Source organism: Polyodon spathula, chromosome 6 (genome assembly GCF_017654505.1).
Source record: "Polyodon spathula isolate WHYD16114869_AA chromosome 6, ASM1765450v1, whole genome shotgun sequence".
Taxonomy (NCBI): Eukaryota; Metazoa; Chordata; class Actinopteri; order Acipenseriformes; family Polyodontidae; genus Polyodon; species Polyodon spathula.
The window spans coordinates 53,110,673-53,127,042 of NC_054539.1; the positions used below are offsets into that span (position 1 = coordinate 53,110,673).

The 16,370-nt window shown below is 38.4% G+C and overlaps 1 protein-coding gene across 1 annotated transcript in view; it reads left to right on the plus strand.

Moving 5' to 3' along the window:
- Positions 1–16,370, plus strand: part of LOC121317325 (AN1-type zinc finger protein 3-like) — a 51,234-nt gene that overhangs the window by 23,651 nt on the left and 11,213 nt on the right. The window contains exon 3 of the mRNA XM_041253140.1: positions 14,371–14,574. Coding sequence (XP_041109074.1) covers positions 14,371–14,574 — 204 coding nt within the window. The remainder of the gene's footprint in view (positions 1–14,370; positions 14,575–16,370) is intronic.

The following is a 16,370-nucleotide window of genomic DNA, read 5'->3' on the forward strand; positions in this document are numbered from 1 at the left end:
TTTAAAAACGTTAAGCACTGTTGGACCTGTCAGTACTTGGTTGGGTGACCTAACCAAATTAACAGTTTGTGTTGTGAAGTGGTTTTGTTAGCCTGATTTAATGTGGTCCTGGGCTAGAGCTTAACTATCCCCAGCACTGTGCTGTTCTTCAGATGAGCTGGTGAACTCTGGTCCTGTAGTATTCCTTGTGGGCATTAAAATGTAATTGTTTTTCTAGGTTCCTCGTTCAAATTTTCAACCCTGAAGCCATGATCATGTCAGTCTCTGTCAAACTGTTTTTGGCAAACACAGTAACTGCCTTGAATTAAACTTGTAGTAGATTCATAGCCCTCCATAGACCTTTTTGATTTTGTTTTACAGTTATGACTACTTTTCCAAAGCAGTGCAGTAGCTCTTGCTTGCTGTGCTGGAGCTGTTGTTGCTGTGTCATTCACAATATGTCCATGCAAGCCCCAGAGTACTGCAGCAGTGTATGTTCAAAGAATTGGTGGTTTGGCATCTAATGCTTTTAGCATAGATGCAAAAGAAAGTGACACAACTGTCCTTGCATTGGTGCACAGAACACAAAAGAAGAGAATTGCAAGGTCTATGTGTGTGCACTGACAGTACTCTAAGAATACAGCTTAGAGGAGACCTAGATGATGGTAAAACTTATTATTATTATTATTATTATTATTATTATTATTATTATTATTATTATTATTATTATGATTCTCCAAGTCTTCATTTCCCTGGCAACCTCTATAATGGGTATATTTGTGAAAATGTGATCCTGCTCCTTGGTAAATCCCAGTCTTTTTAACAGCAACAAGAACTCTGTGTCTTAGTATACATTTCAGTGTGTGCGTGTGTTTGCGGTGTCAGTCTCGGAGTCCAAAGCTTTTTGGCAGATGCTGTCTTAAATTCTTGGCTGCTTATGGTTGTCTGTCAAACACATCTTTCTAAACCTAACTGCCTTGACTCTCACCAGTCAGACTCATCAACACGCCTTTTTTTTTAATTTCATTTTGACATAATCTGATAAACAGTTTTTTTTAATAAATAATTGACTACATTTCCAAAGCAGTACAATAGATCTCTTGCCACGCTTGCTCTATAGGATCTACCATGTCTGTGTATGTATTTGTGTATGTGAGCAGTGTCTGTCTGTGTGTGAAGTGCTTCAACAAGCTTCAGGATCAGTGAGCTGTGTGATGGACAGCGCTGTGCATATGCTGTTACAGGCACTCTCAGGAATCCAGGCGGTGAGAAGTGTGTAAATTGAGTTTAAAGTTGAGAGAACTTTCCAAAAATGAATATCGCGCCTCTAGGGCATTCCTATTGCAGTCCATCAAGTTGTGAATGGAAGTAGGAGCTTTCACCCTCTTTACTAATACATATACAAACGTTAACTTACCGTGTTGAAGTGAGGATGTGCACATTTAGGATTCAGGCAATTTAGAACCCTAGATGCATTTTTAATCTGTGAATTGAAGTATTTCATTTTACGACCCTATGCCGCCCACATACCTATTGCACTCCAGTTGGGGTTCGGCTGTGATGAAGAAATAACTCTTATATCAAGAATACAGCTGGATGCAGACGGATTGCCGTCTTACAGTTGTATTACACAACAGCTCACATGTTGTGCACATTGTTTTCCAACCTCTCAACTGGCTTCCTGGTTTATCAATAAACTTTATTGAATATGAGACCCTTAAATAACGTCATACAAACAATTACAAAGCAAACACTACACAATACCAGAACTGCCAAGACTCCCGATGTAGAGAGGTTGTTCTCCTGTCTTCCTGCGAGACTCAAACTCCCGGTAATTTAGATATTTAATGTTCTAAAATAAGCATACAAGCATGCGCGTGTGGGGTGTGTGTGTGTATATATATATATATATATATATATATATATATATATATATATATATATATATATATATATATATATATTATATAATATATTAGGGGTGCATATATATCGATAGCTTATCAGCATGGCACCGATTTTATAAGGGGAAAAAAAAAAAAAAAAAAAACATAATCGGCGATCGTTAGTTTTAAATTTGTTTTAGCCGAGAATGTACACCTATGTTTATGCTTGACTTTCTTCCAGCACAGAATTGAATGTTTGGTCAGGCGTGCTTACCGTATTAATGATGCAAGAACATTGAGACAGTCATTTTCCCAGTGCTGTGTAACATGCGATCAACCGCCTGTTTAAAAAAAAAAAAAAAAAAACTGTGTTTGACATTTTGTGTTTTGTTTTCAAATATCTGAAGACAACAATAGGATAGCCAAGTTGATGCTACATTTAAACCCAACGATGAACGATTTAAAAAAAAAAAAAAAAAAAAAAAAAAAAAAGCTCTCTTTGAATATTTAAAACTGGAGTGTTCTCCTGCTGCTGCTCAACACTCTTTCTGCACCCGAACAGCAAAACAAGTCCTCTTAGTTAACGCAGACTGCCGAGTCCTTGCATAATAATAATTACAAAATGTACTTCAAAATTACCCATTTTTATATTCATTGTGTTTGTCTTGCATAATCAGCATTGATTGTGAGTGTATTCGGCGACATTTTAAAGCAGAAATTGATTACTGTGTTGTCTTTTGTTAAGAAACAAATTCAAGTTTGACTGAATTTTGTATCCATATTTTTTTTTAAATTAGTCTTTTAACAGTAAGTTGTTGTTGTTGTTATTATTATTTATTATTATTTGTTGTTGTTGTTGTAATACTGATGTTGTTGTTTTTTATTTTACATATGTTAATTTTGTAAATATAAATGTTAACCTAACTTAAATTATTACTGATCCTGAATTTATTGGCCCTAAACAATAAAAAAAATAAATCTTACAACGCTATACAGTTTTTTTGTTTGTTTTGGAGTTTTTTTTTTTTTTTTTTTCCCCCAAACCCACCCCATTCCATAACATGCCATTAATGCAATCAGAATGTAATGTATAAAGCCCTGTTTATTCACATGTTCCTTTCCATTGTGTCCTTTGTTTGTATTGTAACTTCGGCATATATAAAAAATACATGAATTAAAAAAAAAAAAGTGTATTCTATGTGGTAGCTGCACAAAAAATGCAGATTGATCAGTTGCAATGTCTTTGCACACTGCCCACTTTCTCAGACATTTTCTTTATGCAGAAATAGTGAATGATTAACAGTATTAAACACTATATTGCTGAAACTGAAACCCGGGTTTATTTATTTTATTTATTTATTTGCAAATTATCTGCCTCGTCACTGGTTTTAATTTGCCATGGGAATTTTTTTGGGGAGGGGTATATTCAAGTTATGGTTGTATTAAAGTTTTTAACATCATAAACCTCATTTTTAAATCAGAATCGTTAAGAAAACAAAACACCCTGCTAAATACGCAATAATAACCTTAATTGAAGGGATTGATTAATTGCTCAGTTGGCAGATTCTTTCAAGACTACAAAATGACTTCATGGCATTCTATGAACAGACGGGTATTTGCCTAAACCCTGCATGTATAAATACAGCAGTTACGAGGGTGTGTTATGAATGCATTCAGGGTATATTTTGTAATGGAAATGGGACTCTTATTGTATAGCAGTTTGACCCATTACACATTTTACTAAGTTTCATTACACTGGAAAACAAAATATATATATATATATATATATATATATATATATATATATATATATATATATATATATATATATACACATACATATATACACGCACACACACGCACACACACACATACACACATACACTTCTTTGACAGTAAAGGTAAATAGAGTTGTAGATCTTGAATCTGTGAGGGGTGTCGGAACACAAAGAGACTGGCTCTGCTGTGTTGAGGCATCACCGTGGTATTCAGAGCCATAGCCATTGGCATTTGGTGCAGAGAGTTATGTGCCATCTCTTAATAGTGAGCCCCTTGAACTGTGCCTGACGGTGGCATGGGCTTGAGCTGCACATTCGCAGATCCTTCTAGGAGAGAAGTTTATTAATGCTCGTTCGGTTGCCGGGTGACCGCACTCTCGAGAGCAGAGCATGATGTGGTATATTGATTTGAGGCTGCAGTGAGCCAAATAAGCAAGGTCCTGCTACAACTTGCATCTAAGTGAGATTATAAACAAACTGTGTATAGTTCAGCTAGTAAAAAAGAAAAAAGTGCCACTGCCAGTTTCTGTTTCTCTCAGAAGAGTTTGCTGCCCATTTAGACTGGCTTGGTTAGCCCTGGCCTCTGCTGAGCCGAAGAATATATTTTTCATGGCAAGCAAATGGAAATGACTTGCGCAGAAACACAGGTACACACACAGGCTTGAGAGATTGGAGCCACTCGCCACAATACTTGATCAGTCAAAGAGACCCATGCTGTATTTTGTTTAAAGTAGTCGCTTGCCAAACATTCCTGGTAAGCAATGTGCATTCTTCATTTAGCTAAGGTCATTGAGTTTTAGCAAATTAGGTTGCCCCACTGAGTAACCTCATTATTTTATCTTTTTTTTTTTTTTTTATGCAGATAATGATGCTTTTTTTTTTTTTTTTTTTTTTTTTTAACCCAGTTTTACACATCTACAAAGTTTTAGATTTTCCAAATCAGACCCTGAGTTTTGTCCCTCGATTTTAGATTTTCCCTTCTGTACTTAGTCTTCCTTGCTTCTACAGAAAGGCAAGTCCACACACTTGTGGAAACGAGACTGACTGACATGCAGATAAAAGCTTTGAATTAAATCAATCTTTATTTTATATAGCGCCTTTCATAGTGGACCACCATCACAAAGCTATTTACAAGATGCAGTAACAAGAAAGAAAATCCATGATACTTTAAATACAGAGAAATTCATAATAGACATATACAGTGGAAACCACACTTCAGAAATCCTACTGTGTTTCACAATTTGATTTTAAATGTAACTAGGAGATATTAGACAATATTATCCAGGAGGGGCAAGCAGGAGTATTTTTTTATATACAGTTAAAAAAAATTAATATTTTTTTATATATATATATATATATATATATATATATATATATATATATATATATATATATAATAGATATATATATATATAACTTGAGCCGAATTATAGATAATATTTATAAATTTGAACTCCGGCTTGCCCCTCCTGGATAATATCGTGTATGTATAATTTGCCAAAATGCCCAGCTGCAGTGTGCAGATGTCGAATTACCATCGAATTTCATGTCATTTCGGCATCTGCCCACAGCAACCCGGGCTGATGGCGAAGAAAGATTTTTAACAGATGCAGTATAATACTAATAGAGAGTGAATTACCTATGTTGCTTTTAAGCGCAAAAGTGCACCACCATTGAGCCACCCATTGCCATGTTTATTTAAATAACTTAAATACTTTCTGACAACGCTAGTTTACAGCAGTGGTACTCAACACAGTATCAGTGCACAAGGTTATTTTCATCGTGGGTTAAATAGAGGTTAGAGTAATTGAGTGGGGAAAAAACGAGTCCAGAATAAAATGGAACAATGTTTTATTGTATTCTTATTGCAGTAATGCAATGTAGGTCTGTGTGCAGAGTTCCATTGAAGGAGAGATCATTCAATATCAGCAAGAGACTAATAATCACAGTTTAAATGTGTAAAAGCCACTAGGTTGACTATAATTACCTGAAACTCAGGAAGAATGCAGTGCCTAACAACTGATTTATCATAGCAATAATAATCGTATTTTGGGAATACAACTGGAATAGAGAGGAAGTGCTGCATGAATGAGTGAAAGATGTCGCCAGTGAAGTTTGACCAGGACACGGCTTCATGGAAATTAAAGTTTAAAAGCATGTTTAATCTTTGCCTGTTTTATGATCTCTCATTTAAACAAAGCAACTCTGCACAGAGATCTTTATGCATAACTGCCATAAAAATACAATAAAACATTGCTGCATTTTGTTCTGACCCCAGCCCTCCGTATCTAATCCATGATATAACCTGTGGATTGATATTTTGTTGAGTTCCGTTGCTGTAAACTGCGTTGTCTGAAAGTATTTAAGCAGTGCGCTTTTGCCAGAGGTAATTCACTCTCTATTAGCAGTATACTGTATCTGTTAAAACACTTTCTTCTCCATCAGTCCGGGTGGCTGTGCGCAGTTGACGAACTGCCCGGGCAGATGCCAAAATGACAAAATTGAGTGTTAATTCGGTATCTGCCCACCACAGCTGGGCACTTCGGGAACTGCCTGGGCATTTCGACAACTAATTATTATTTTTTTTTTTTTTTATTGATTTTAACTGTATATTATCCACTTTACTGCTATGTGTCAGGGCAGACTAGTTCCAGATTTATGAAAGGCAAAGGGAACTACATTTATTTAGCCTGCAACAAAGAAGTTAGGAGAGACTTAATCAAAGTCTTTTAAAATCCTGTCAGTTACCCTAATCAGTATTCAGTATTCAGTTCTAAAGGAGTTAAATATTCTGTAACAAAGTTGATGTTTCTGTAGCTAAAGATCATATAGACACTGGGGACCAACAAACGCGTCTACTGCAATGTACATAGCAACATTAATTTTGTGTTTTTACCAGTCAAGTTGCAGTTTCAGTCAGACGAGCGCAGTGCTATTCTGGGATGTAGAGCTCATCCCGCAGGCGACTATACATCCTGTATTTATGGTATGAGTAAGCATCTTTTGCATTTATTTGGCTTTCTTGAAATGTAAGTCCTGTGACATTGAATACAGTTATTCATTGTACAAGTTGTGTTGCTTTTCTTCAAGTGTGCAATGTGCAGCGCAAACTGACAGTTAAGTGCCTGTCATCTTGAGCTAACCAAGCTATATGGTTTGCAGTGCTGTTCGTTAGAAACAAACCTTAAGAACTACATATACTACAGTAAATGTTTTATGCGGACAACCAGTGATCTGCCTTGCAATCGGATTAAAATACCTTAATCCAGCACTGTACAGGTTTGTGTATTAGTGCTGAGACGAACACAGGATTTTCATGTTCGGATATTCGCTCATATTTTAAATATTTATTTGGATATTTGTTCATTTTCAAAAAGTAATAAAAGCCATTATATTGCTCTGAATGCAGGCAGAGACAGCATAGCAGCAGGGGCAGGGGACTTAGCCATGGCCTGTGTGTGCCTTTATTTTCCAGCAAGACCTTACAATATGTAACACAATAAAATAGAAAAATATCCCAGGAGTAAAGAATACGATGTGTAGACCTTACTTTATCCCACTGAATTAACTACAAAACAAAGGATTCCAAATAACTGATAGCCACACCACCAGGTTTCTCCCTTAACATACGTATATAATATAGATAATATTTGTGTGTGTGTGTGTTGTGTGTTAAGGGCGATACCCGGTGGTCTGACAAGTCTAGTATTACCACTTTTTTTTTTTTTTCGGCCCTTGTCCATGTCCTCTCAGGTGAGAATCTAGGTTGGCCCAGAACTTGAAAAAGATGACTGGGCAGAACCCGTTTTTTCAACAGTTTTCACTGAATTTCGGGACTAGCCCAGGTGAGTCTAGTTTTATCCAAAATTTCAACATCAGTGCTAGGCCAATATAGTTTTGCCTATGCCAGTTGTTTGGACAAGTCTAGTTTTGCATTTCTACACTCTCCCCTGCCAGCTTCCAAGTGTGTGCCAGGGTACCTGCCTCACCTCCACTTCTGACAACAATGTAGCCACCCACGGTGTGCTGGGTTTCCAGCCGCGGTGCTAAAAAGGCAGGGCACCAGGGCTGGTTTTAATAGCAGTTAAAACCACTCTTATTAGCTCAATTCCCAAAAGGTCTCGCTCCTCCATACACGCAGGCAAACTCGCCACACACACAAGAGAGAGAAATAATGTGTCAATTGTTCATGTTCAAATCTTCTTTCGTTTTCAATTTCATTAAAGGATAGTTAAGATTATACAGGGTCAATAATGTCCGTGTTATCTTGCAGCTTTAATACCGTTCTCAAGACCATCTCAGGAGGTAGTCTCGAGTTTGGTTCTGTTTAGATCGCATCATGTAGTGCAGTTTATCAGAGTGTGGATGCTGTACTACCAAACTACATTTTTTGTATATCCTCCAATATCCCAAAATGCTTTGTGATATGTTTGGTGAAATACTTGCAATCAGTATATACACTGCATTCATTTTTATGCTTGAAAAACTGTCAGGACGTATCTCATGATCTGTTAAACTAGAGGGGAAAAGAACAAAAGCCCAACATTAAATTAGGCGACTGCAAAAATGAAATGCAAGTTAAAAATAAGGGATGAAAAATTAACAATGTGTCAGCACTGATTGAAATAAAATTAAGGAGACCACAATTAGGCACAGGCAAGATATGAAGATAAAACCAAAGATTGTGTTGTAATTAACAGCTTTTTTCTGAGCTCCATTATGAAAAAAGAATCAGCTCAGTTTGTCTAAGGAATGTCACCTGATTTATGTGTGTTCGTAATTACCTTTTCCAAAATACTTGTTTTATTTCTTTAGCAATATGCACCTCTATTAATATGAAGCATAACATATTATTTTACAATTAAGTACAGTGCATGGTGGGATACTATCATATTAATTTCCACTGTTCATTGCACTGCTAGGAACTGTAACCAAACTATTCTAACAGTGTGTGGAGGCATTATGCCAGTCTATACATGAAACGGTACTTCAGTGTGGAGGCTTTGAGCTGGATCAATTAGAACGGTTTCCATCGTTTATGTAGTGAGGACAGAGCCTTTGACGAGGTATTTGGCTGACTTACAGTATGTGGTTTGAACAGCCAGCAAATGTGTGTGTGTGTGTAGAATTGGGGAGATATATATAAATTATACACTGTATATCCCCAATTGTCCACCTGTGACCTTGTTTAGTTTGGGCCAGCCACACACCCTCCTGCTCTGTGGTGAATCAAGAGGGAGCAGGAAGTGCACCCTGAATGCAAATCAATAGAGATGTGCAGAATTGCAGTCCGACTTCTAGTCACCGGTAATCAGTGTGTGCATAACAAACAACAGACTATCTACTGGGCACCAGACAAACTTTTTGCCTTAGAGGCCAACGACTTCTTGTACAAAAAAAATTAAACTCATTCAAACTTGCTAGTACACTAATGATACTAAAACAGTAACTTCATGTCTGTACTCACTTGTTTGTTGCCTCATTCTGCTGAATGGTTAATCTATGCAGCTGATGGCTGCAATGAAATCAGCAAGTTAGTGAAGTCCTGATCTGACAGCATGTAGCACAGATACCTCGTATGATTCCATGTTACCGTTTTTAATTTCACTAGAACAAGTTTAGATTGCAGTGAGATCGTTCTGCTATATTTAGATAATAAATCGTCACAGCAAGTACACTGTCTTAGATTTCAGCCTTTTGTAAAAGCTTAAAGCTTACCATACAGTAGCTTCAAATGAGTTAGAGGAAGCTACAGTACTCTTACAGATATTTATAGAAAATGTAAACAAGATAATCTGTCATGAAAAACTATGACACGGCATAAAAGTAATATAAGATACATAACATGATAAAGTAACCAATGTATCAGTTTTAAATGTATTTATTAATTCATAACTATTCAGCCTATAAAATCACTAGTAATGAAAAACATCGATAGGCTTAGTTGTAAATCTCCTCCTGGTTCCGCTGCTTTGTACAGACTGGCCATCTTCAGTGCTATGATGTCAGAAGCTGCATTACAAAAAAAAAAAAAAATTGTGTTTTAATATTGCTGTTCACAAACACAATGCTGCGACAGCAGATGTTTAAAACAAAATGAAATATCTATATTCATTATGTTCTTATTGATGTAAGCATTTGTGTTATAAACAAAATGTAATGAAAAGCAACCAATTACAGGATTTGTCGTGGACAGTAAGTGGTGGAAGGGTAAGAAACTTGCTCAATAACACATCTGTGTCAAAGGGGATTTACTTTAATTAAACTGCATACACTTGTAAATATGCACATGCAAATTCCCCAATAACTACTTCATAGGCATATATAGTTGCTTTTAACAGCACTTAATGTAACAGAAGTAAAATGTGTTTTACTTTCTATTTTATTTCTTAGAGAACGGAGGGGGTGGGACTATACAGCAAATGCAATAATTGTATTATTCATGGTAATTTTTTAGAACGTCTTTATTTGATCTTTATTTCAAAGAACTGTAGGAACCTTGGCTGGCTAATGACTAAAACTGGATCAGTTATTATGTGTGGGTCTGGAAATGGAGAGGGGTGTGTTTGTTAATGCCTGCACTCTGCGGTAATGCCAGTACATGAAATCTTGGCTTTAAACTCATTAACTCTCAAACGGTTTAGAGTAGCTCAGTGCGGTTGTGTGAAGGATGGTACTGTATCTCTTCACTGTAATGCAGATACCTTGACAAACATATTACAAACATAACCCTATACTATACATTGCATTGCTTTCTCCTTGCATCATGCCTGGGTTCTATCCCTGTTAGACATGCAAGGCCAGTCTGCCTATTGAGGTCCGGCAGGTGCTCTTCCTGCCTGGGTCCAGAGCATGCCAAGGCAAATTGTGTCCCTTACTCTAAGCGTGGACCATTATCCCGCAAGTGTACCTGGACACAAATTTTACCCCAGGCTGAGCTTTTGATCCAAATATTGCTCAATGGCCTCTATGGGTCAGAGTTATTAAACCGTTCATATTAATGTGCTTGTTTGGTTAGGGGTGTTAAGATTTTTGGAGTTTAAATGGTTCCCTTTCAAGTACGAAATGTAACCATTACCAAATGGATATTTACCTCCTAAAGACCCGAATCCTGAAAATTGTGTAGCAAAGCTGCTCACAGAGCATGTGACAGAGTCATGATTCTGCCCCTGAGGTACCAAAAGTACAGCGCTCACAGATCTCGGTGCTATTTTTCCTTTCAGTACTGACCTGATTGGAGAGCCTTGTTCAGATAAGTACTTTTGTTCTTTCTGTCTATTAATATGTAGCATTTTTTGTGTTTTACACAAATTATATGTGATATTTAAACTAATCGCTGTAATAATTTTTATTGCGCGTATAGTATGCACTACAGTGTGTTGCTAGTTACGTCCCGCTGCAGCCTTGTGCTCTGTGTGAAGCCAGCGGCTCGAGTCTCTCCTTCCTAGTTATCCAGCAACATGTTGATTGACTGTGCTGTCCCCCCAGGCCGCATAGATCTGGCTGGATACTGCCTGCAAGCATTTCTGTAACGTAGCACAGGACTGAGATACTTGCTTCGGTTTTGTCGCTTGCAATTTCAACCCCAGTATCTTAATGCGTTTTTGGTGACAGCTTTTTAGCATCACCTTTGCAAAGGTGGTTAGTCTATTTTAACAAGCAGGCTTCCCTCAGTCCCATGTTGGTACTGACCTGAGTGGTTTTGCCAGTGGTTCTTATAGGTGGGCATCCCTGTGCTTTGTCAACCGTGGTGACTGCATGTCGGTGGACCCATAACGAATGGTACCGAGGTCACCAAACCGCACATGACCCAATATCATACCAGGACTGAGGTTACAGCACAGGTACCAATACCATCCCGATGCTAAAGTCACCAAACTGGTACTGAACTGTCCTGGTTCCGACCCCGTACTGTACCTGTACCAACCCGGTGTTAAAATCACCAAACCAATACCGAAACAACCCCGAGCCAAAGCCACTGAACTGGCCTAGTGCTGACCAGGTTCCGAACCAGTACTGACCCGGTGTTAAATACAGCAAACCGACCCGTTACTGCCTCAGTTCCAGCCTGCTACCGACCATTGCCGAGGTCACTGGTCCGGTACTGACCCACCCAATCGATTTTCTACATAAGCAGCTTGAGGCAATTGCTGTATAACCCTATACTGTACATTGCATTGCTTTCGCCTTGCATCGTGCCTGGGTTCTATCCCTGTAAAACATGCAAGGCCAGTCTGCCTATTGAGGACAAGTCCGGGAGGTGCTCTTCCTGCCTGGGGTGGCTGCATCCTCACCCCATGGCTCTGCGCCAGTAGTTTTAGTTTTATGGATTTATTTATTTTTACACCTTTTATGGATTATCTTAGTTTAAACTCAAACTATTTAACTATACCCAAAACAACATAATGTGTGTTGTTCATGTTTGTACATTTATTAAACTGTGAAGGAGACAGATTACCAAGTCAACTATTTTACCACAAGTCTTCAAATCCTTATCTATAACCCCATCAAAGGTTTGTTAACTCATGTCCCACAAGGGGTTTCAGCCCTTCAAAGACGGGGCCATTTTCAATACTTTCATCCTGAAGCCTTTTTGTGGGTCATGAAATCAGACAATAAAGTAGGTAGACAGTAGCAGAGCTAAGCACAGAAAGGCAGTTAAATTATGAGCACACCTAAGCAATTTAGAAGGAAAATGCACTTAACAATCACTCAGGAATTTGGCAATTGGACCATTTTTTAATTTTAAAGCCCCTAGCAACACAGAAATACCAAAGTGGTGCTACTTATTTTGCATGAATTCTACAGAAGACCTACCTGGTTATCTGTACATTCTAAATATCATTTTTAGATTCTCAAAATCACTTGAAAATTATACTTGTTTGAAGTATGACTATCCCCTAGCAAATCTTCATCGTTGAGCTGAAATATTTGGCCTTGTTTCATACCGAACCTGTATGTTCCACTACACGCAATATAAGCAACATCTTGAGGTGGAAAGCTGGTTGAATTGACACAGGATGACCCTCCTGCTGTTTCTCGTACGATGGACACCCTATATAGGGCGCATGATGCGGAAAAGCTGGATGAGTTGCGCCTGGTTAACAAAAATCTGCTCAATGTGTCCAAAGTCAACGGATAGCCTGTATGCAGAAAGCTGGCTGCACTGGTAACTACCCACAGGCAGCTTTGGTGGCACACGTTCCCCCCAGGGGCACCGCTGTTGAATGCCCCGATCACTCACGCCAGGGTATCTGTTCAGTCGACGGTTTCGGCTGTCTTTTTGAAGGATATTGTTCCTTCCTGGAGGCTAAATGTGGTGCTTAATGCACTCATGAAGCCTCCATTTTTAGCCCCTGCGTTCAGCTAAGCTGAAACTTGTATAATTTTAAAACTACTTTTTTGCTTGCTATCCCCTCTGTAGCAAAAGCCTGCTTAATTTCTGCAGAGGCCAGGAGAAAGGTCACACTCCATACCTGTCCTGCAGAATTGGAGTCTTTCCATCCACCTCCTTTCCAGTCTCCCAGAGAGCGACAGCTCCGTAAGCTCTGCCCAGTTCAGGCCCTGGCGTACTATCTTGACAGGACTGCTATGCAGCGAAGTCCCATGATCAAGCCCTGTCTAAGCAGCAGCTGTCAAAGTGGATAGCAGACATGATAAGGACTGCCTATGAGCTGGCCAACTTGCCTCCTTCAGAAAAGCTCACTGCCCATTCCACCAGGGGCATGGCAACTTTGTGAGCTTTATTCAAGGGTCAAAGACATATGCAATGCAGGGATTTGGGCTACTCCCCATACCTTCACTAGGTCCTACAGACAATGTTGTGGATCCTCAAAACCATGGTTTACGTGTGACAGTATAGGTTGTACAGTAGTTGCCTGAATCTGTCTAGTGTTAAGGGCAGCTTCTCAGTCGACCCTAATATCAGAGTTGTACAGGTGAGTTTCTCCCACAGTTGTTTCACCCTAGCTAATTACTGGGGTTCTGAATGGTAAGACACAGGGCAGGCAGCCTCTTGGCTTAGCCTTGTAGCATTTCAGTTGTTTGGCAATCTTGCCCTTTCGATGGCGTGGTTATACTGGTCCGTTCGGTAATGGTTACATTTCGTACTTGATAGGGATGTTAGGTTATTATCATAACCCTGGTTCCCTGAAATAGAAATGTAACCATTAACCTTCAAGGTTGCTGCATCCATGATTGCAGCAGGCTTAAAGGGAAAATGGTGCAGAGATCTGAGCACAGTCCTTTTGATCCCTCGGGGGCGGAGTCATGACTGTGTCACAGGCTCGTTGAGCAGCTTTGGTTTAAAGTGTTCTGGCGGTAAGTACCCATTCAGTAATGGTTATGTTTCTATTTCAGGGAACCAGGTTTATACTAATAATCAAACTTTTTCAAGAGTTAAGTATTTAAGTATTTTTCTAACCTCTTAATCATTTTCAAAGGTACATGTCAAATATAGGTCAGGTGAAGTGTTTTTATGCAATATTGTGTGCCATAATCTGGGGGTGTACTGAAGCATCTATCTATACATACATAGTATACTATACAAATACATGTGCATGCTTCAAAATTATATTTCTTACATGTAACTAAGGAACCTTTTCTCCAAACTGTGTCTGGTACTGCTGGCAGTTTTGCAGTGAGAGATTGTAGAGGGTGTCTATTCATTATATTTAAAAGCCAGTTTTTCTGCGATTGTCCTTAAAATCTTTCTTCTCCTCTTTCAGATGTTCAGAAGAAGCAGCCAGATGAAGACTCATCCCCTGGCCCCACCCCCAGCACTAGTAGCAACCAATCGGACGTGTTCACGAGTGACATGAACAGTAGTAGCAGCAGCAGCAACTCCCCTTCCTTTTCGTCACAGACTGTTAGCAACCCCCAGCCACTCCCCAGCGAAACAAATGTAGCTTCCTCGCCCAGCCAAGACGAATGTAAGTAATGTCTTTTTTCCAACTCGCTCCGTAAATCTTCTCACGCTTGGCATCCCTTCAGTGGATTCCAGCGAAATCTATAATTGATTTTAAAGTTACGATTTTAACCTAACGACTCACTGCTACCCTGCCACAATCACAACCTTCGCAATCTCTTCGGCTCTTGAATCTGGGTTTGTCCTGTGAGCCTAGGACCAGAAGGTGTATTTAAGGCGATATACGCCTTTTAGCTGCCGTGCTCCTGGACTCTGAAATACCCTGCTCCCAGCTGATAAGGTATTCTGAGACTGGGGCAGGTTTGAAATTTTCCCTAAAGACTTATTTGTTTGTTTGACTTGTGTTTAATCAAATATTGTAAAGCACTTTTGGGAGAATCTTGTTTGTGCAACGGGTTTATACAAGTGAAATGTTCCTGTTGCCTACCCTGCGTAGACCAGCAGTTCCACCAGCATCCACATGAGGGAGACAAACCTGTACTTTGCACAGAGACGCTTTTATTAACAAGCTGCTGCTTTGATGCTGTTCAGCTGCATGACCAGTGTTTGCAACAGTTTACAGGTTTTTAATTTTTAGTGAACTCTAATATCCCAATGGACAAAATAAGGGAATCTAAACGAAGTTGTTCAATGACAGACATTTTGACGAGAAGTCTTGCTAAATGTCTTCAGTGTGATATTAGTTTTGATTCACATTCAGATTTTTCCATTAGATAGACATTAACCCTGCAAAGGCATGAATGGCACGAATTACAGAAGCTGACATTGGCAAGAAATAATTTAAATTATAAATAATAATTTCTAGGAGAAGAAATAAAAGGTATTTAGAGGGTCTCAGACAGAGGTCATCACAGAAACCGTTTTCTGTTCAGAGATTTCAAAGCCATTCCCCCCTCCCCCACTCTTCAATGAGTTTATAATGTGTTGCAATATTTTTTACAATACAATGTACATCTCTAATCACACCCATATTTGTAATCATGCTTACCTGCTTTATATTTTGTAAAAAGGAAATTCTGCACATTCCTCTAATCCATGGCAAGACTTTTTTTAGTCTTTGCAGCATTTTGATTTCTGTTAGTCATGCAAGATCTAAAGTCATTCTTAACATATTTCTCACAGAAAATCCTCTTTCACATTTCCAAAAAATTAGACATGTTTGCTGGTGCCAGAATTTAATGTTGCTGGCGCTATATATATTTAATGTTGCTGGCGCTATATACAGAGTTTGTACAGAATTTGTTTATTTGTGTGTTTGTCTATTCAGGGGAAAGAAACCTTGAGACAAGCCTCTGGGATCAACAGTTGCAGTTATACATTACTTAACACACAAGCATTGACAATCAAACGATAAAAACGTGATAATGTGTTTACTCTAGGATTTACACTCCTTGAATAACTGTAATCTTGGTCGCTAAGAATAGTAATATATTTCTTTCTCATTTATACTGTGTACATGGCTTGTACACTTGTTTATTTTTTTGTAAATGACACATGCTTGTTACAGAACCCAATAAATAAGCTTAATTAAAATAAATAGGAATAATGGTAATAATACATATATATATAAATAAATAAATAAATAAATAAGCGGGCCACTATCAAGAACATTGTGATGCGCTGAATGATGGGTTCTGCTGTTTGAGTGAGGGAGTTAAAATATATTGATTTTATGCGTTCACCTACCATATGCATATTCATAACTGCCTTTTACAAGGGGGACCTGGCCAGGTGGTGAAAATGGAAGAAAATGTTTATAAACTGAAAATACAAAACAAATTGGTACGAACTGTAATTTTG